Here is a 20699-nt window from a genome sequence, read left to right as displayed (position 1 = left end):
CTCAGAGTAGAGCTGCGTGATGACGTAGTATGTCAGCGTCAGTTTGATGTGTTTTTAGCTCGCGAAACGTGAGTCTTGTCAAACGCTGTATTTTGACAGAAAAAAACAAACGCTTTGAGTTTTATCCGACTGGTGATGAAAAGTTAAGTTTCTAAAATGACTTCTGAGATTCTATCAGCGATAAATATCCTCACCAGACCGTTTGGCGGTAAGTTTTTATCTAAAACATAAGCTAACCGTCTGGGGCTTAAACAACGTTTTTTTTGTTTTAAAGTTTTATTTCCTCTATTGGCAGACATTTAAAATAGATTTCCTTGTTATCCTTTAGAGGCCCTGTTGTAAGGAGACCACGTGTCTCCTAAGAGACAGTTTTTCTGTTATACACTTTGTTAAGCATGTAATTTATTTATTTTATTTTACATAATGACGTAGATCCAACCACATGTTACTTTGTCATTAATTTATTTAACGAAAACTAAGCCAAGTGTCACAAACTGAGCCCAGCTCCTGATCTAACAGAACCTCCTATAGAACCAGAACCCTCACTGGTTCTCTGTAGGACCTCACCAGTCTCTCCTGGTTCTAGAGTTCTGGCCCACTCTTCTTACCATCATTGAGGGTTCTGCTCAGTCTCTGAAGGTCCACCACAGCGTTTCAGTCAGGTTCAGGTTCTGGGCTCAGACTGGACAGTTGCAGCGCCTTGGTTCTGTTCTTTCTGACCTGTTCTGCTGTGGATCAGCTGTTTGGGATCATGGTCCTGTTGGACCCAGTTTGGTCCAAACGTCAGATTTTGGACAGATGGACTCATATCTTGGAGACTGCGACGAAGTGAAGATTCAACGAGTCTGCTGCTTCCTTAGATAGAGAACTTTACTAAGTGGCTTTTCTATGTATGTGGATGTTTCTGTAAAGTGCCCTGAGACAACTTTGTTATGAATTGGCACTATATAAATAAACTGAATTGAATTGAATTGAATTGAAACATCTCAGGAGTCAGACCATCTGCTTCGACCAGCTGGGTTTGAAAGGAACACGAAGGAGGAACAGACACTCAGTGGCAGGTCGAGAATCACATGTTGAGATAGAAATAATATCAAATGAAATCTATTCAGTTTTAACAGTTCATTTAAGGAAATTAGGTCAGTTTGTCCTCCAGTAATCTAAGCCTATGGCAGCATAATAAGCCAACCCTAACTATAGGATTTATCAAAACAGAAAGTCTTAAGCCCAGTTTTAAAAATGGACAATGTGTCAGCCTCAGGGACACAAACTGGAAGTTTGTTCCACAAGAGAGGAGCCTGATAACTGAAAGATCTTCCTCCCATTCTGCTTTTGGAAACTCTAGGGACTGCAAGTAAGCCTGCAGTTTGAGAGCGAAGTGCTCTGTTAGGAAAATATGAAACAATAAGATCTGTTTATATAAGATGGAGCTAGGTTGTTGAGAGCTTTGTAGGTTACAAGTAAGATTTTGGATTCAATTCTGGACTTGACAGGGAGCCAGTGGAGAGAAGCTAAAACTGGAGAGATATGATCTCTCCTACTAACTCCAGTTTACACATTAAGTACAGTTAAGTGCTGTATTTCTTTAGTATTTATTAGTATACTGTACTCGTGACGTGATTCAGAACGACAGCGGCGTGCGCCATGTGTGGGGGAGAGGGACTGTTGTTGACGCCTGAGCGAATGTGACTTGTGATTCGTTCACTGCAAATAAACTACATGCATCACTAAGTGAACAAAACACTCTCTGACTCCGAGTGATTCTAACCGTTTCTTCCTCGTGGGGACACACTCTCATGACGTTGGCAGTGGCATCTGTTTCTCCAAGCTAATGGCTAATGTTGAGCCAAGTCTCATGAAAATAAATGTACACACGCCCCTGTCCCCATTATCTTAACAGACTGATGTACACATAAAGTAATGGGAGGAGACAGAAGAAGAGACTCGCAGCAGGGCAAGCTGCAGCAGCGGTGCATGGGTGGTTAACCTGTACTCACACCTGTACTCCCTGCAAAAGTCGTCAGAAAGAAAGTGAGACACTGTGAGTGGAGATGAGCGAGCCAAGAAGACAAAGTGTTGTCTGGACACAATTTAATGGTTTTTCTGCTACAACTGTGATGTTTATGTATTTTTTTTATCTCCCCCAGTCTTTTTTTACGTTAAATTATAAACTCCGCAATAAATATAAAACCCTTTCTTATAGACCAGATGCTCTGTGTCCTTAATAAAGTCTCACCAACAACAGCAGAAAGAAGACTTGAGTTCGTGTTTGGAGAACGTGCTGCTTGCTGCTGTAGTGCTGTCACTCACAAACTGGCAACACAGAGAAGAGAGTCTGTCAGAGAGTGCAGGGGGGTGATTCGTTCCATGAGCGAGCAGTCCATTTGCACATGCGCACACAGAGAACTGTTGCTGAGGAGTGATTTCATGTAGTACTGTGCTGGAAGTGGCGCTGTATCGCTCACACACTGACGCACACCTACTGCACGAATAACCTGCATGAACTGAAGGATTCAGCGATCGAATCTTTTGAACAAATCACTTTAATGAACTGATCCTAGGGATTCAGTACAAACAAAATAACTCTGTTCTCGACTTATAGGAGCCCAAACCATCGGCAGCACCGTGCTGACAGCTGGGAGGAGCTGTTTGCTGCTGTGCATTCTGGGTAAACATATGTCCTTTAGTCTGGTTCTGGTCCAGAAGTCTTGTGGTTCCTTCTTATGAAACTTTCCAGACTTAAGTCCAGCTGCCATGTTGTTTTCAGAGAGGAAACTTTGACCTGATGACTTGTAGAGTCATTGCACGGTCTGACCTTCAGGGTGAGTCTTAAATGTTTCCACGTCTGAATAATTTTTATGTAGAACGATGGACTCTAAATGAACTTTGACCTTTCACAGATAGGTGGGCAGCAACAGCTTCTCTGAGGTCGTTGCTGATGTATTTTGTCCGATGTGTAACAAAATAAATGACTTCATTGGGTTGGGACCAGATGGTCCCGTCAGAACCTGTAGTTCTCGTGTGTTAGCTAATGTTGTGGTTCTCCTAAACCGTTTGACAGGGAGACAGTTTTCTGAGTGACAGTCTCTGCGTTTCTGTCTGCAGAGGCCTCTGCTCAGTCCTCGCAGCAGGAGGCCCTCCGGGTCGCTCTAGGGTCCAACAGGGCCCGCCTCCTGCAGCAGCTGCAGAGTGACAGCAGTTTCGAGGAGGTGAGGAAGCTGAGGGAGGAGGTGAAGCTGGCAGCGGACTGGTTCTGTGAGACGGAAGACGTCACGTGGAGCTTTATTCAGGAGTGTCTTCTTCTTCTCCTCGCCCTCACAAGATACTTGGCAGAAGAACTAAAGCGCTTCCAGCAGGCTCCGCCCTCCTCTGCAGGTAAACTTTGCACCCCTGAGATGGCTCCGCCTTTGCCTCCTGATGTCCTCAGCGTCTTCCAGCAGAAGACGCTCGGATCTGCCCTCCAGTTTGTTGTTTCTCTGGGACTCTGCCCCTACCTGGCCCCAGGAGTGGGGGTTCCACTGGGTCGCAGGTCTACGTTTGGTGCCATGGTGGAAACGCTGGTCCGCAGGGAGGTGTGGCCTCCAGCCGGACGCCGCCTCCTGATCACAACCAGAGTCCTGTTGCAGCTGGCGGAGCTGTCGTCCGTCGCCACGCTGGTGTTCACGCAACACCTGGGGGATGTGATGGCGGCGCTGTGTCAGCTGGGCCACCAGCCGGGCCACCAGCCGGGCCACCCGCTGGGCCACCAGCCGGGCCACCAGCCGGGCCACCAGCCGGGCCACCCGCTGGGCCACCAGCCGGGCCACCAGCTGCATGGAGACGCTGACAGGGTGAAGAACTTTTTGTTTTTCAACGTGTTAAGATGCTGAAACGTATTTGTCATTGACAGAAGCTTTGAAAGGTGAGGCGGAAACTTTTAGTGTAGAGGAGTGTTTTATTTTTAAATAATAATAATTTTTTTAAATTTTAACACTTATTAGCAGATTTTTTTTGGGTGGGTGGGGTGGGTGGGAGCTAAAGCCAAAAAAAAAATAATAATCTGATTTGTTTCCAAAATTTATCCACATTATTTCTCTGCTGATCACTTGTATACAAACGAAACATTTATTTAAAAGAATAAAATATATTTTTATTATAAATAAAAATAAAATTTATCCCTTTTTTAAATCTGTCCAGAATGTTTTTTTTTTCTTTTTCTGATTTCACGTTTTGTACAATCTTTATATTATTGATTTTTCAAGCTTCTGTGCAAACATGCTGGGACATTTTTAACTCAGGATTTATTTATTTATTGGACTTAATTATTTAATTTGTTTAATTTAAAAACATTTTCAAAAAGGTTTTTTTCTCCTTACCCTAAAATAATTTATTAAAAAATTTCTAATAGGAAAATTAACATAAAAATACTTTATCTTTAATAAACTGCTATTTTTTTCTTTTATTTGTTATTTTTATAATAAATTCAGTATTATTAATAATTATATTCCCAGCAGAGCTGAGATTAGGAGGTTTTATTGCTGACTAATGTGTAATCACAATACTTTCATGAGATATCTGAGATGCTTAAAGTCAGAAACTCAAACCATTTCCTTGTTTTTCCATGTGCAGCCGCTCAGTTCTGACGAGCGTCGGGTCTGCAGAGAGGACCTCAGGAACCTTCTGGGAAACGTCTACCAGCCCATCGTCATCAAGGAGCTGCTCATCCTCCAAGGTGGACCCAAACAGGTTGTCAGAGAATATTGTTTTTGGTTGTTTCCACATTTAGGCATGCAGCCGTCGTCAGAGTCAAGTGTTCTGATTCCTGACATCCACACGTCGATTAAAATTTACTCTTAAAACAATCTGTCGTTCTGAGCAGCTGAACTGTTTTTCTGACCTTTGTGCTGCAGCTCAGGTGTGCATCCCTGATTTGTAAAATTCATGGATCCTCAGCTCAGGTGTTTTGTCTCGTGTTTTTCTCTACAAGCAGAAGAAAAGAGGAATTTTTGAAGTTTAACTGCTGCAAAATCAAGTTTAATTTTGTCGAATTTAAATAGTTAAGTTAAAAAAAAAAGAGTTCCTGGGATTGTTTTCTGATTATTGTAGCAAATGAATCTCGGAGGCTTTGCGTCTCTTCATGCTGTCACGTTACTCCACATACATTTCAGTTGAGAACCGTTCAAAAATTCTCCTCTCCTCTTTTTAAGTCCGGTCCAGGTGGTTCCAGCAGCAGAGCGGGTCCAGGATCAGCTCCGGCCTGGCTCAGGCGTCTGTGCGGTCAGCTGCTGTCTGAGCGTCTGATGCAGCCCAGCGGCGTCCAGGCGGTCGTCAGAGCCGTCCTGGAGGGAGGAACAGGTGAGGGAGGAGGAGCAGGGAGGCAGGTGTAAGGGGCAGGAACATCACGGAGTAATGATGTGAATGCTGAGTCAGCACTTTGTTTTATTTTAATCCTTCATAAATCAGAACCAAGCATCAATTCAAGTCCCATGATTTTTAGTTTTGGTTACTTTCATACTTTTTAAAAGTATTTAACTTTATAAATCCTCGTTGGCACACTGGCTCTGTTTGTCTCTTGTGCTCATTTTAGCCTCAGCAGTCCAGGTTTAGCTTCTTCAGCAGGTTTCAGCTTCTTCAGTGGGTTTCAGATTCTGCAGTAGGTTTCAGCTTCGTCAGTGGGTTTCAGATTCTGCAGTAGGTTTCAGCTTCAGCGGGTTTCATATTCTTCAGCAGGTTTCAGTTTCAGCGGGTTTCAGCTTCTTCAGCGGGTTTCAGCTTCTTCAGCAGGTTTCAGCTCCTTCAGCAGGTTTCAGCTTCTTCAGAAGGTTTCAGCTTCTTCAGCACGTTTCAGCTTCTTCAGCACGTTTCAGCTCCTTCAGGTTTCAGCTTCTGCAGTAGGTTTCAGCTCCTTCAGCAGGTTTCAGCTCCTTCAGCAGGTTTCAGCTCCTTCAGCAGGTTTCATATTCTTCATAGGGCTTCAGCGGGTTTCATGTTCTTCAGCAGGTTTCGTGTTCTTCAGCGGGTTTCGTTTTCTTCAGCGGGTTTCAGCGGGTTTCAGCTTCTTCAGCGGGTTTCATGTTCTTCAGCGGGTTTCATATTATTCAGCGGGTTTTAGCTTCTTCAGCAGATTTTAGCTTCTTCAGCAGGTTTCAGCTTCTTCAGCGGGTTTCATGTTCTTCAGCGGGTTTCGTGTTCTTCAGCGGGCTTCATATTTTTCAGCAGGTTTTAGCTTCTTCAGCGGGTTTCATATTATTCAGCGGATTTCAGCTTCTTCGGCAGGTTTCAGCTTCTTCAGTGGGTTTCATATTTTTCAGCGGGTTTTAGCTTCTTCAGCAGGTTTTTTCTTCTTCAGCAGGTTTCTGCGCTCACTCTACTGCACAGAACATGCAGTGTGAAAGCGATTGAAAGCCTTTTCAGATTTCTCTCTGCAGAGCTTAAATTGTTCAGGAAAACCTAAAGCATATTCTTTTAGCTGTTGCAGTTTGCTTCACTCATTAGTTTGAGATCAGAGTTTAAATCGGTTCTCCAGACTGAAGTTCTGTTTGTTTCCTGCAGGAGGCGCCTCAGACTGGAGGAAATGTGACGCTGTGGCGAGGATCCTGTCGGCCTGCCCCCAACAGTCCGCCTCAGCTGACGAGTACTTTAAACTGGTCTGTCCTCAGGTCAGCCATGTTTGTATTTCGGACGTTCTGTAGAAGAGCTGCAGGTAGAACCGGTAGAGACATGTCAGCTCTCAGTGAGTGAAAGCAAGTGTTCTGCTCCAGGTGCTGGACCTCCTGCACTTCAGAGACAAACTGACAGCCCAGCAGTTCCAGAGAGTGGCCACCAGGACGGCGCTCTCCATGGTGCAGGAGAGGCCCGGCTTGGCTCGGCAGTACCTGCTCGGCCCGCTGCTGTCCCCTCTGGAGCGATGCATCGACACCTCCTCCGGTCAGCAGTCTCTCCATCACTGTGACGTTTGTCAGGCTTCACGGAGTTTCTGCACACGAAGTTACAAACGTACAGAAAAATTCTAACGTAGTGTTAAAAACAACCTGAAAATACAGAGATGGGAAGAAACTGAATGTTTTTCAGAGGGACAATAGAAATGTGGATTAGAAGGTGACCGGTCCAATCAGAAGTCCGTTTCGGTTTGGCTGCCGTCACTCCAGGTTCTGGAACTGAAACAGAACTTTTTTTCAAGAGTTTTTGGAATATTTACGTAGTTAAAGCTACTCACTGCAACATATGAAATATTAAAATGTTTATCCTCAGACAGTAAAGCTTGACAGTTTACTCTGGCAGGTTTAAAACTATAACATAAAATTCAGAATGAGGGTCTGCGCTCAGTGTAAACAACGAGTCGAACCACAAAGAAGCTGGAGTCACATGACCCTGCTTCATCAGGATGCCTGTAGTCTGTACACAAACACACTTCAGCTGTTTTTGCAGGTAAACAAACACACTTCAGCTGTTTCTGCAGGTAAACAAACACACTTCAGCTATTTCTGCAGGTAAACAAACACACTTCAGCTGTTTTTGCAGGTAAACAAACACACTTCAGCTGCTTCTGCAGGTAAACAAACACACTTCAGCTGTTTCTGCAGGTAAACAAACACACTTCAGCTGTTTCTGCAGATAAACACACTTCAGCTGTTTCTGCAGGTAAACAAACCCATGGCAGTTTGCAGTCGATCACAAACTTTAATTTAGCGACACATAAATTATGGATATGAGGAAATTTTTGCATAGATGTTGTTTCGCACCTAGTGTGTGTGTGTGTGTGTGTGTGTGTGTGCGCGTGTGTGTGTAATTAATATTTTGAACTGCTCTTCATGTTGCAGTGAGTGTCTTTAAACAAGGAAATGTTTTCACGACTTCTGGAGCATTTTTCTTCTCCGTCAGATTTCTCAGCACGTTTCTCTTTGTGAAAGTAATTTATTATTTTCTATCATAAGTGTGTTTTACAGCTGGAACCTCTGGAATGGTTCTTTAAAACTGCTGTTTGTTTTCAGCTGCAGGGGGCTCGGAGGTCGTGGTGGAGGAGTCTGAGCTGACCCGTTGTGTGGACGACGTGTTCAAGGTGAGCTTAAATTCAACTCAACGCTTGAAGCAGAGCTGTGTCGACAGTTAACAGTCCAGTTTCAATTGAACCCAGTTCGACAGGAAACAGGATGTTTGTTTTAAGGCGACTTTATTTAAACTTCAGTCGTGTTTCTTGTTCCTGGTCGCCGTCAGATCTGGGTGGTCGGAGCGTCCCCATCAGAGACTCTCCTCGCCGCGCTCCAAGACGTCCTTCCTGTCGTCTTCACACTTTTCAGTTTCACCAAACACAACGTCTCCCACCTCCGGTAAACATTTGTTCTGGTTTTGTTTTGATGCTTTTTTGTGCCGTAGATTAGAACTTCCTGGAGGAGGAAATCAGGACCTCAACTCTGGGAATTTATGACGAGAAATATTATACAATAAAAATCAATGCAACGAGAAATTAAAGACCGTTTGTAGAGTTTCAAAGTTTTACATTTTCATTCAGACGTGCCACTCTGATAAATCAGATTCAGATTATTTTAGGAAAAGCAAAACAGGATGGTTCATAAAGTAAAACAAATAGTTTTCTGTGTTTATGTAGTTAAAATCTGATGAGTTAAATAAACAAGTATGAAAAAAAGAAAAAGAAATAATCACTTAAGCTTTTTTCTGCTTGCATTAGATTATTGTATTTCTGTTTGAGGAAATATTTTATTTGTCCGTTGCTCTTATTTTTTTAAACCCGTTTTCTTCTTTTTTTTCTTTCAAGTAAAAACAAAAGTTTCTTATTAATTTATTTAAATAAGTGACAGTATAAATTAATCAGAATAAACAGGGTAAAGTGTAAATGTATGAGTTAGCTAAAGTCTAATTTTCAAGTCCTTTTGTCTGAAAGGATGCGCTCCGAATAAACATGGAAACAGCAGGTTAGTTGGATTAAAACAATAAAATATAAATACAAACAGCATTTCGTGCAGTGTCTCCTTTAGAAAAACAAAATGTTTTCTGTTCCACTTGAAGTTAATTATGTGTGACCTGTGTCCTCTGCCCTCCAGCGCCCCCTGTCAGGAGATCTTGTTGTGGTTCCTGACTCATTCCGAGTCGTCTGCAGCTCTGTTGGTCCTGCGGCAGCTCTCAGGTCTGCAGGAGCGAAGGAAGGACGTCGCAGCGGACCTCCAGTTCTCTGCAGGAAGTGATGGCGGCGTCAGGCTGGTCTGCAGACAGAGCTGCAGGTGGCGACACGCAGCGGGCACGTCCTCTGATTGCTTATCCACCTGTGTGTGACTCACCTGCTGTGTCTCAGGGATGAGGACGATCAGCTGTATGAGAAGCTGTCGGGGGAGCAGTGGAGGCTGGAGTGTCTGACGCAGCTGCTGGCTGAACTCAAGGAGAGCGACCTGCCCGGGGATTTTTTCCTGGCCCTGCTGAAGGTCAAAGTTCAAGTTAATCTGAAGATTAGACATCTTCCAGGTAAAGTGGTTTGTTTACGTTTGACCTCAGCTGACGTCACTCCTCCTGCAGGATCTGACCACGTGGGCGGCCACCGCGGACGAGGAGCTGAGGGACGAAGAGCAGGTGGATGTGGCAGCCATGACGCTGCTGGAGGCGGAGCATCGGCTGCTGGGCGGAGCTGAGAGGCGAGCGCGCAGACTGGCTCTGCTTCAGGTGGTGGCTGTGATGATCGAGTGTCTGCAGCACACCCAGCTGCTGAGGAAGACCTCGCAGGTCAGCAGAGACGAGCAAAAATCAAAAACCATCTTTATGGATGAAAGATAAAAACCCAGATGTGGAGCGAGGGCCACAAAAAACAAATAACTCACGATAAGGGAAAAAAATAGATGGAAGACAAATAAGACGTCTTGATTCATGCTCGATAATCCAGGTAGATAAATCTATCAAAGTTAAATCAGGTCCTCTGCACAGATTCTGTCCAGAAGACCTGATTTAACCTTGATAGACAAATAAGACACATTAAATTTAAGCCTCATAGAAAATAACGGCTGTATGAATTATTTTATTAGATCAGAAATTGATTCCTGCTGAGAAGGAATGCTTATCACCCGCTGCCTTTCACAGCAAAGTTTTTACCAAAGCTCTCTCCAGGTCTGTTGGTGACTCTCAGCTACTACCACTCAGAATTAACTCATGTCTAAAAACGGCTGAGCTGTCGACATTTTAACGTTTGCTAATGATGATCAGCTGTGGTAAAGGTCAAAGGTCATGCAGGGCAGTTAAGTGTGTCTTTCTGCAGGTGGTGGACTTCATGGTGTCCTTGCTCCAGAGAGCCTGTGTCGGTCTGGACGTGTCCTCGGAGCCGGGCGCTGGGAACCCAGTGGAGACCCAGACTCTGAGCCTGGGGATGGGTCTGATAGCGACTCTCCTGTCCTCGCCTCAGGTACTGAAGGTCCAGATGTTTATCCTGAGTCTGATTCAAATATTTATTCTAACAACACATTTAGTCTGTGGGACAAATTCATCTGTAAAATTTTCCAGTTCTTCGTGTCCAGACATTCCTAAAAGTCCTGGTGTCTCCTCTGTGACCTCTCAGCTCAGTGCCGAGGATTACTCCTGCATGTCCAGGCTGCTGCCTCATCTGCAGACGCTGTCTCTGCAGCACCCCGACCCGCTCGTCCAGGAGCTCTCCTCCAACCTCAGAGCCGTCATCGCCACTCACGGCGCTTACCGGCCCGAAGACCTCGCTGTTGCCGGTGCGGATGCTGGCCAGAGCTCCAAACACAGTGAAACCACGCCGGAGATGAGGAGTGAAGGAAACACCTCGCAGACCTCTGTCAGAACCAACAGCAGACACGCAGAACCCTCCCAGCATCCTGGTCCGAAAGGTGACCCTGACTCTTCCAATAAGCCCTTCTCTGATTGGCTGTTAGAGGCATGTGACCCAGATGTGCCAACCAGAGCGTTCGCCTTGAGGATCCTGACTCAGAAGGTGCAGCGCAGAGACCTTGAGGCTGTCCAGGCTCAGGAGAAAGTCCTCCTGGTTTGTAGTTTTGTTTGGCTCTCTGTTGTTTGTTTTAGTTTTTATAAATAACAAACATGTTGGACTGTAAACAGAATGTATCTTCATAAAAAGTCACATGGTTTCAGCTGATCCTTAGGTCCTCCTGCTGATGTTCGGACCTTCATGATGGTCCTGATCCGAACATCTGGAGAACATTGTCATGAACCTTTAGAGTTCATGTGAAACAAGCAGCTGGATGTTCCTGCAGGAGACTCAATCCATTTATCCATCTGTTCTTCCTGTCAGCTGAGCATCCAACCACACATCCAACCTTCTGCCCGTCCATCAGCTCGCTTCAGCTGCTTTAATCCATGACCTGGTTCTTTCAGTCCTGATCTGAACTTTGTGAACAGAGGTGAGGGTTGGACCATACATGTGCCAGTAAATCCAGAGTTTTGTGCTTGAGCTTAGATCCTCTTTTATCACGATAGACCGGAGCAACACCCTTATTACTGTAGATGAAGCTCTGATCTATCATCCCGTCCTCCATCTTACCATCATTCAGGAACTAGACCTCCAGATACTTGAACTCCTTTACTTGAGACAGGAACTGCCTGACCCGTTTCTGGTTCACGTCCATGTCCTCAGACTTGGAGATCTGATGCTGAAGATCCTGGCCCGAAGACACAAACAGAACCACATCATCTGTAAAAAGCAGAGACGAGATCCTGAGGTTTCTGAACCAGAAGCTGTTCTCTGAGATCCTGTCCACAAAGACCAAAAACTGATCCGACAAAGGAACAGCCCTGCACCTGGAACAAGACGTGGACAGAGCTCTTGATTTGGTTCTACAGGGACCGGATGGACCCAAAAAGTGATTTTAACTCCCCATACTTCTTCAGCAGCCCCAAAGAAAGCGTAGAAAACACCGACCCAAACCTTCTCCAGATCTACAAAACCCCTCATGAGCTCCGATCCAGTCCAAGCGGGGACTAAATCCACACTGCCCGTCCAGAATCTGAGGTTCTTCAGTTGGTCAGAACCTCCTGTTCTGAGGAGGCTGAGCAGTGACGTTCCTGACAGCTACAACAAACTCTCCTGTCCCACTTGTTAAAAATAAAGACCCCCACCCCGGTCTGTTCCCTCCTCGTGGTTTCTGCTCTGAATGAGTTCAGCTGGTTCTGGTTCTGTCTGAGCCTCCCGGGACGTTTATAATAAATGAGCCGGTCGAAGCTCGTCCTCACTGCTGCTCCCCTGGGGGCTTGTTAAGGCCGTCTTGTTAGAACAGATACCCCCTACTCCATCTCATTCATCATGCTTTTTGACCAGAACCCCCACTGGACCATCAGAACGACCCAGTATTGATTTTTCTTCTGATCTGTCAGGTTCAGATCCCTAGTTCTGCAGGCCGCGTTGGATCAATATTTGTTTTATTCTCTTTGATATCTGTGTTTACTGTCGGATCAGCTGTGAATCATTTATTGTTCTGTCTGCAGCTCCTCCTGGAGAACCTGGAGCACGAAGACCCATTCGTCTACCTGTCAGCCATCCAAGGTAACGGCCCGGCTGCACGACCCACTAACGGCGAGCTCAGCTGACGGACTGACTGAACTGTCTGCAGGTCTGGCTGTTCTGGCTGAGTCCTACCCCGACCGCATCCTGGAGAGGCTCCTGAGAGATTTCCAGCTCGGACCCTCGCTCCCTTCGCTCGACAAGGAGCGCTCGCTGGAGACCCGGCTGAAGGTGGGAGAGGTCCTGATGCGGGCGAGCCGGGCCATGGGTGAGCATCAGAATGGGTCCAAACCCGTTTATGGTTCCAGATAAAAGTTAAACAAGGTCTTTGCTTGTCCGGGCCACTACTCCTGGTCCGCTCAGGATAATGGAGTGTCACAAACACGTTTCATCACCACAGCTCCAAGGTCACAAATCAAGGTCAAAGTTAAAGCAAGGTCTTTGCTATAGACATCTGCATGATAGTTTGTTGATAGGTGTATAACATGTCGTATGCAGGACTCTTGTTCATTAGTGTTTTAAGTCGTGCGCTGGACGTGAAACGAGCTCGTTAAACTTTCAGCTGTTTTTATTTCTACAAAGAGTTAAAATCTGGAAACGCTGCAGGAATAATTTGACATGCAGATAAGTTCTTGTGAGTTGGACTTTTATCAGCACACATACACAGTTCAGTCTTGTTTCCCTCATTGATCAGAGGGAGCGCTGTGTGGTTGGTATTTTCTGTTTCTCCCGCTCAGCCCGGGTCAGTGTGCCAGAACTGCACGGTGTCGTTCCTGCAGGACAATCGGGGGGTTTATATCTGTGCACAGAAACTGGACCGAGCGTCGGTTTGCTGCACAGAAACGCAGAAAGCTTCTGTGTTTCCCTCAGATCGTTTCTGCCAAGCTGCGTCTGATTTCAAACAAGAAGGTTTTCTGAACCGACTCGGGTTCAGCAGATGGACGTCTGGCTCCATCTGGGTTCTCTTTTACTCCCAGTTTGAGGACTCAGAGCCTTTGGACTCTCAGGTTTATGAAGAAAAATGGTAACGTACACAAGAACAGATCCGCACATACCCAGTTCTTACCTGGTGCTTACCTGAATTCATGATATTCAAACTCCATATTCTTGGTTTTTACATGATTTATTCTGTTACAGACTGAGTACTTAACTGGTATGTACTGATTATGCACCAGGTACAATGAGGAAAATAAGTAATAAATAAATAAATAATTTTTTAAAAATCGTACATTGTGATTTCCGGATTTTCACAGTGGACATGCACCCAAGATGAAAATTTCAGATCCCTCCATGATTTCTAAGTGGGAGAACTTGCAAAGTCGCAGGGTGTTCAAATACTTATTTTCCTCATTGTACTTGCATAGTATATGCCTGGTACATACCATGAATGTAACTGGTATGTACCGGTAATTATAGTTTGTACCATCTAAGTATCTGGTACGTATCCGGTACAAATCGAGTAAATACAGTGTAAATACTGGGTAAGTACCATTTTTAAGTACCAGGTATTTACACAACTCTTACCTGGTATGTGCCAGGTACCTAAATGTTATGTATTAAATATGTAAATCCAAAACGAATATGGAAAGCGTAACGGCTTCAGAACAGACGTCCAGTTTTTGTCTTTAACCTTTTCTTGGACTGATCATGGTCTGGATGACTGAGAATCTTCACCAGCTTATTAAATGTGTACCAGGTAAGAACCATGTTAAGTACCTGGTTCTTACCTGGAATATATTTCCTGCATGTACCATGTAATGACCGGTACCTGCCTGGTACCTGTCAGGCTCTGGTTTCTGTTCCTACCAGAATACGTTTTGCTCTGAAGGAGGATGAAGGACGTTTACGAGACGTAGACCCAGATCAGATTTCCTGTCTGCTGAGCCTCAGATCCGGACGCTGCGTTTGGGTTTCTGGATCATGTTGTTCCCACAAACCGGCCCAGTTTCAGTTCTAGCACCGTGTCAGCTGGTTTCTCGCTCTCCGTGGAGGATTCTGGGTTGAGCGCCGCTCGTCAGGAGGAGCAGCTGCAGTCGGCTCTGTTGTTTGTGATGAAGCTAACCCAGCTGGTGCCCGACCACATCTGCTCCGTCTGCAGCAGCATGAAACCTTCCTCGGATGTTCTGCTGCTCCTCCGTTCCATCCAGTCTGAATAATTTAGAAATTAAAACATGTTTTTATGACCAGATGTATTTAAATTATTATATGTTTGTTTCAGGCAGATTGTGAACAGAAAGAGCTAAAACACAAAAACAAGAAATTCAACCAACGTCCTAATGACCAGGTCCAAACCGTCTGCCTCTTCCTTCTTCAGGAGAAATGGCGCCCCACCTGGGCCGTCCTCTGGTCAGCGTCTTCCTGCAGGGAACCAAGGATCCGGATCAAAGTGTCCGAGCCAGCAGTCTGTCCAACCTGGGAGAACTCTGTCAGAGACTGGACTACTCTCTGGGGCCGCTGGCTCAGGAGGTGAGGTGGAAACGTCTAAAACCCAAATGAAACGTCTGTAAGAAGCTGTTTTCGCCAACAACACTGGACTTCATTCAGATCATAAACAACAAAGTTCTGTTGGATGATTCAAACACAGAAACGTTTTCATCACAACCACTAAGAGTTGATTTGAGTTTTAGTTTCATCTTTCAGCAGCAGATTCTGCTCCGAGTGGAATCAAACTACACATAAGCTAGATTAAAAAATAACACTAATTGATGTTTCCACTTCCTGCTCCTGACCGAAGTCAGAAACGGTTCAGGTTCTGAGTGTTTTACTGATTTAAGGTTGATAAACGTCACAGCTATCATCTTCAATTCATGTTGTTCCTCGTGACTGGACCTGTGGACGGTAACGAAAGGTTCTGTGTCTCTGGATGTGTTTGTGCAGCTGAGCTGCTGTCTGACGGCTCTGATAAAGACGGAGCAGGAGGCCGAGGTGAGGAGAGCTGCGGTCCACGTCATCGCGCTGCTGCTCCGAGGCCTCAGCCACAAAACCACACAGGTACCGAACACACACCTTCTGCAGACTCGCACAGCAAGGCAACACACACACATTTCAGCAATCGCTTTACGCTGGAAGTCCTTCCTGGCCCCGTCTGGGCTCGAACCTGCAGCCTCAGGGTTACGAGGCTGTGGCACTGACCGCTGAGCTACTGCATTTTCATCCTTCAGTGGGCAGCTGTCCTGGTTCTGTTCAGATCAGTCATGAGCTCATCAGTCCTGCCAGAATAAAACTTATTTCACCAAAATGAGGGGGTTAGATATTTACAGCAGGTAAGATATTAATTATTTATACGTTTTCCACAGAGAACTGTTTTTCTGTTTTATTTTAAGATATTTTTTGTGGCTCCAGTTTAACTTAATATTTAACTTTAACAGATAAATGTTGAAAAACAACCAAATAACCTTTTTTAGTCTAAAAGTGTCGGAGGAACGTCTGAAAATATTCAGAATGGCTCTTTAGACGTGAACTTTGACCTGGATTTGGGCTTCGAGTCTCTCGAGGATACCTGCATGAATCACAGAGCAGAACCTCCTGACGGTTTATGCTGTCCCACCTGAGCTGGTGGCAGGTGGGCTCTCAGGCGTCTTCAAAGACCCTGACAGCTCCTGTAATCTGCTCGTCTCTGAGATTACAGACTCACCGTTTGTTTATCGCCGAGACAAAACTCATCCTGAAGTTCTGACGTTCTTCAGCCTGAAGACGGTTCTGCTCAGGTTCTGCCGCTTCTGAGAACTCCAACGGGCTCGGAACATTTTCAGGTCTGGAAACAACGAGCTGAGAAATAAATCCACCAGATCAGACGAGGCATCAGGAACAGTTTTCACCTGCAGATAATTTTTCATTGAATCTTCTTCATATTTTATAAAAAATGTTACCCACTTTTCATTTCTGGGTTACTGGTGTCCATATCACTGTGAGAGGTGGGGGACACCCTGGACAGGTCTCAGTCCCTCACAGAGACTCACGGAGACAAACAACCACTCGCACTCAGGGACAGTTTAGAGCAGAGCTCTGCAACCTTCATGATCAAAGGAGCCATTTTTACACCTTCACTAAATTAAACGTGTCCAGAGCTGCAACAACCTGCTACAACTGGTATCAACTGGTGGCCCATGGGCCACTTTAGGTTTGTTGAAGGAGACTTTTGTGGCCGATAGGGGTGACATTATAAAGCTAAAAATATCTAATGATTTTTAACATTTATTGATATTATTACACTTTAAGACAAATGAAAACACCAGATTCTTGTAAAGAGATGGGAAAAGTTTTTTAAATTAAAAAAAACAACCTATGAGCTATTCAGACCTATGTATTTTTTTATTGTGAGAAAATAATTAAATATTAAAATAAAGCAAAAAATTAAAGTATTTGCAAAAGAAATGACATGAAAACAGCTAAAACTAGTACTTTTTGTAGTTTGTAGAACGACCGATAAAGTTCAGTTTTAAGTTCGTTTTGGTCACAGCTTGAACGAGCCGCTGTGGAAGAACCAGAGAGCCGCGGGTTGCAGACCCCTGGCTCAGCGTTACCTGTGAACCTAACTTGGAGGTTTTCAGGGAGCGGCAGGAAACCGTCGGGGAGAACGTGTAAAGTTGTAAACTCCACCCTGAAAGGCGGGGACGCTGCGACCACACCGAGACGTAAAATTAGGACTTTTTGTGTCTGAACTGAGACAAATAAATTAACAGTAAACTTCATTTGCAGGAGTGTTGTGGTTTGTTCAGTCCAGAATGATCCGATTTGATGTGCTCACCTGGGTTCTTGTGTTGGGATGTTTTTATGTTTACCTCGTTGCCACGGCACGTTTTGTTTTTGTTTAATAATCAAAGAGTTTAATTTTTCATATTCCTCGAGTCAACTCTGCTTTCTTGGGTCCAGACATTTATCAGTTTCTCTCGTGTCTTCGACGTCTCAGCTCAGTGAGAAACCAACAAACAAAGCAACTGGACTTTGATTCTGTAGCTGAAGACATCCCCCCCCCCCCCCCCCCCCCACATCAGCACCTACCTGTAGCTGTCAGCAGCTGCTGCCTCTGGTGTGGTGAAGTTCTGCAGCTGCTGGTCTCAGTCCAGGTCCTGTCATTACCTGGAACAGCTGGACTGAACCAGTTAATGACACGCAGAGAGAGGTGAGGACAGGACAGGAAGGACGTGGCTCTGCAAGACCAAAGACCTGGGTCTGGGACTGGGTCAAAATGGGTCAGGAGGAATGGGGGGTGGAGGAGACGGGACACTAACCGGGTTTCTTTTACTAAAAACATAAAGATCAAACATCACTGAAGTCTCCCTCTGTGTCTCCTTCAGGTCCTCAGTGAGGTTCTGTTGGACCTGTACCGGGCCCTGAAGTGGGTGGTCCGCTCCGACCCGGACCAGGTGGCGGTTCTTCATGCTCAGCTGGCTCTGGAGGAGCTGGACGACATCATGAGGAGCTTCATCTTCCCGGAGCAGAAGCTGGAGAAGAAGATTGTCGTCTTGCCGTAGAACTCGTCTTTTTTGGCTCTGCAGGGTCTCCTTCAGGGTTTCAAAGGTTCTCCGCCTTCAGGAGAACTCTGGACCAGACACTTTGACCCAAACAAGTTCATGGACAAAAAGACAGCGGTTCTGGTAAAACAATAAAACAAACACCTCAAAGGAACACTGGAAGCCAAAAGACGTGTTTAAAACCAAGCCGATCTGTTTTTGTAAAGTCCCGGTCCTCCTGCTGGGCGGGACGGTTTTAAGCAGTTTGGTGGGTCTGGGTCCAGATCTGGATCAAAGCGCACTCCTACAGCTGGTCGCAGTCGGACCCTCGGAGTTCAGACGACTCAGACTTTTCACAAAGTGAACGACAACAGGACCTTTTATTAATGAGTTATTCTTGACGTTATAAAACTTAATTAAGCATTATTAAGCATTAATACATCAGTAATAAGACTGATTTTACACTGAAGCAGGCTCACTATTTGGCAAGAGACGAGTCAGGATTGTTTCGTATTTAATGCACTGAAATTGCTAATTAACGCTTTATTAAGTGTTTATTACCCGTTTATAAGGAGGAGGTTGTGTTTGAAACCAGGTGTCACAGAAAATAAAAGGTTAAATTAATATTTTATCACATTCATAAAGTTTCGCACCATCTGAACTTTGTTAAAAAGTAAAGTGACCGAACTGCAGGACTCGTTTGAAACGACTTCCTCTCGCCTCGTTCTGAAGAAACTGTTCTCGCACCTGCTGCAGGTAAACGAACCGATCCAACGTCCAGGTGCTGCCGAGGAAACGGTCCTCGTTTAAAGAACGCAGCGAGGTCCAGACCAGAACCAGACCTGCTTTTAATGCAGCAAGGTCCAGATCAGAACCGGACCTGGGTTTAATGCAGTGGCCCCTGAGGGCCTCGTCCTTTGAGCTCAGATTTCTACAGATTCTTCTAATCTGTGGATCAGATTATGAACTGGAGATGATGATTAGTTTTTATTCTGGACCTATATTCTGAAAGAGTCCCTCTGGTTTTAGACAGACTCCTGAACCTCTGCCCATCTTTACTTTTTTCATTCATTCAACCTTATTGATACAGGTTAATCCCATTGAGCCTCGGGGACTCGTTTACAAGAGAGACCTGAAAAAACAACTTCTCCCAGTCTCTGACTGACCTGCTGATGATTCACCTCATCAGGTCCTGAATGTTGCTTCTGATCCGACCTCTGACTCTTCCAGATGTTCAGCTGCCATCAGATTGAACATTCATTTATCTACGTTCAGTTTTCTGCTGTTCAGTCTTTGATCTGTCAGTGAAGTTCTGTTGTGAATAAATTGTTTGTGAGTTTTGTAAATGATTATTTTCTTTTTCTCTCAGCGTTGATCGAGCGCAGGTCGCAGATTAAAACGAGGTCTTTTTGTCAGATTGTGAAGAACGCTGGAGTTCCTGGCAGGAGCTGCCCGGCGGTTCCTGCAGAAAATGTTTGCGTTGTGTAGATCTTCCTCCGTGCTTCGTTTTGTCCTCACGTGAAACATTTCTCTGTTTCAGAACGAGACGCTTGGTGTGAAACATGTTGCAGGTTTTCAGAGGGAGGCGGGTCCATCAGAGTCTGGAGCTGAAGCTTCGGCAGGATTGATTCTGCTGCAGTTTGTCCGACTCGCAGGACGTCAGCAGCTCAGCCTGGTGGGGGGGGTTAAATAAGACCCATAAAGGGATGCTTTGAGTCAGCTTAGGAGGAGAGGGGGGCTCTGCTCTAACAGCCCCTGGCTGCTTGGAGAATGTGGCTGCATTGCAGAGAGACAGTGATCAGGTTGGGGGGGTCCGGAGACAGGAGGAGGAGGATTGGCTGAAGGAGGAGTGGAGGAGAGGCCGGTCAAACGGGACGGAGGAGGACCCAGGTTCTGATGCTGAGAAGAGGAGCTGGAACACAAAACAGGTCTGAAGAGGAGGCAAAGACCCTATGTTGGCCCCCGCCAGACCTCATGTCCAGGACTCGGGACCCAGTATGGAGACCACCTGAGACCAGACGAGCTGCAGCCTGAAGACTGCAGCAGCATCAGCTGCTGGCTGAACCCCTCAGATCAATCTCTGCTGGAGGGGGGTCTTCATGCTTCGGGACAGAGACAGGAGGAGGGGGAGGGAGGGGGCCGGCCCACAGGCGTGGAGGAGGGTGGAGGTCTGAAGCTGTATTTTTGGATGTGGGATCTCCTGAATTAAGTGAGCGAGTTGGAATAAAGATTTAGTGTGAGGGGGGGGGGAGGGGGGTGGGGAGAGAACAAGGAGAGTGCTGTGCTGAGGGGAGGGGGGAGGGCTGGACGTCCCGGGTCCACAGACTCAGACCTGGGGGGAGACGGAGACAGAGGGTCCACTGGATCAGGAAGGTAAGAGCTTTAATAAAAATCTAAAAATGTTCACGTTTTCTTCTGAGGCTCAAAAATGATCAAAGATTAAAAAAAAGAAAAGTTTGAAGTTTTCAGGTAAAAACTGAATGAATGACGGTTTCAACCTGGAACAAACCACAGCTGGACACAATGTGAGCTTTAATGTTTGACTTGAAGATGGTTCAGTCTGGAGTTCTGTGGCACCTTTTCCAACCAGAACCTTCCTGGACCAACACCGTTCAGCCTGTTAGAGCTCAGGAGGAGAAAAACCTCTGAAGAGTTTGAACAATTATTAATTCAATGCTTTTTTATTCTTCAAGTATTCTTCCAGTACTGACTGGTCCGTCATCCTGGTTCTGGTTCATGAAGGTTCTGTTTGATCTCACACGTCAGAACTTTTAGGTCCCAGTTGGAAAACTTGA

At 45.5% G+C, this 20699-nt stretch overlaps 1 protein-coding gene across 1 annotated transcript; it reads left to right on the top strand.

Annotated features, from left to right (window-relative positions):
• Positions 1–156: 156 nt before the first annotated feature.
• Positions 157–17925, top strand: tango6 (transport and golgi organization 6 homolog (Drosophila)). Its single transcript, XM_037682606.1, has 18 exons — positions 157–208; positions 3106–3734; positions 4606–4725; positions 5187–5334; positions 6532–6638; positions 6741–6906; positions 7971–8038; positions 8194–8306; positions 9039–9215; positions 9287–9413; positions 9505–9708; positions 10235–10378; positions 10532–10978; positions 12436–12493; positions 12561–12719; positions 14766–14917; positions 15329–15442; positions 17749–17925. Exons 1-18 carry the CDS (start codon positions 157–159, stop codon positions 17923–17925), a joined length of 3162 nt encoding a protein of 1053 aa, XP_037538534.1.
• The last annotated feature ends 2774 nt before the right edge of the window (positions 17926–20699 follow it).

The sequence above is a fragment of the Nematolebias whitei genome, chromosome 10, assembly GCF_014905685.2.
Source record: "Nematolebias whitei isolate Nwh7 chromosome 10, NemWhi1, whole genome shotgun sequence".
NCBI lineage: Eukaryota > Metazoa > Chordata > Actinopteri > Cyprinodontiformes > Rivulidae > Nematolebias > Nematolebias whitei.
This window is presented reverse-complemented; position numbering and strand designations above follow the sequence as displayed.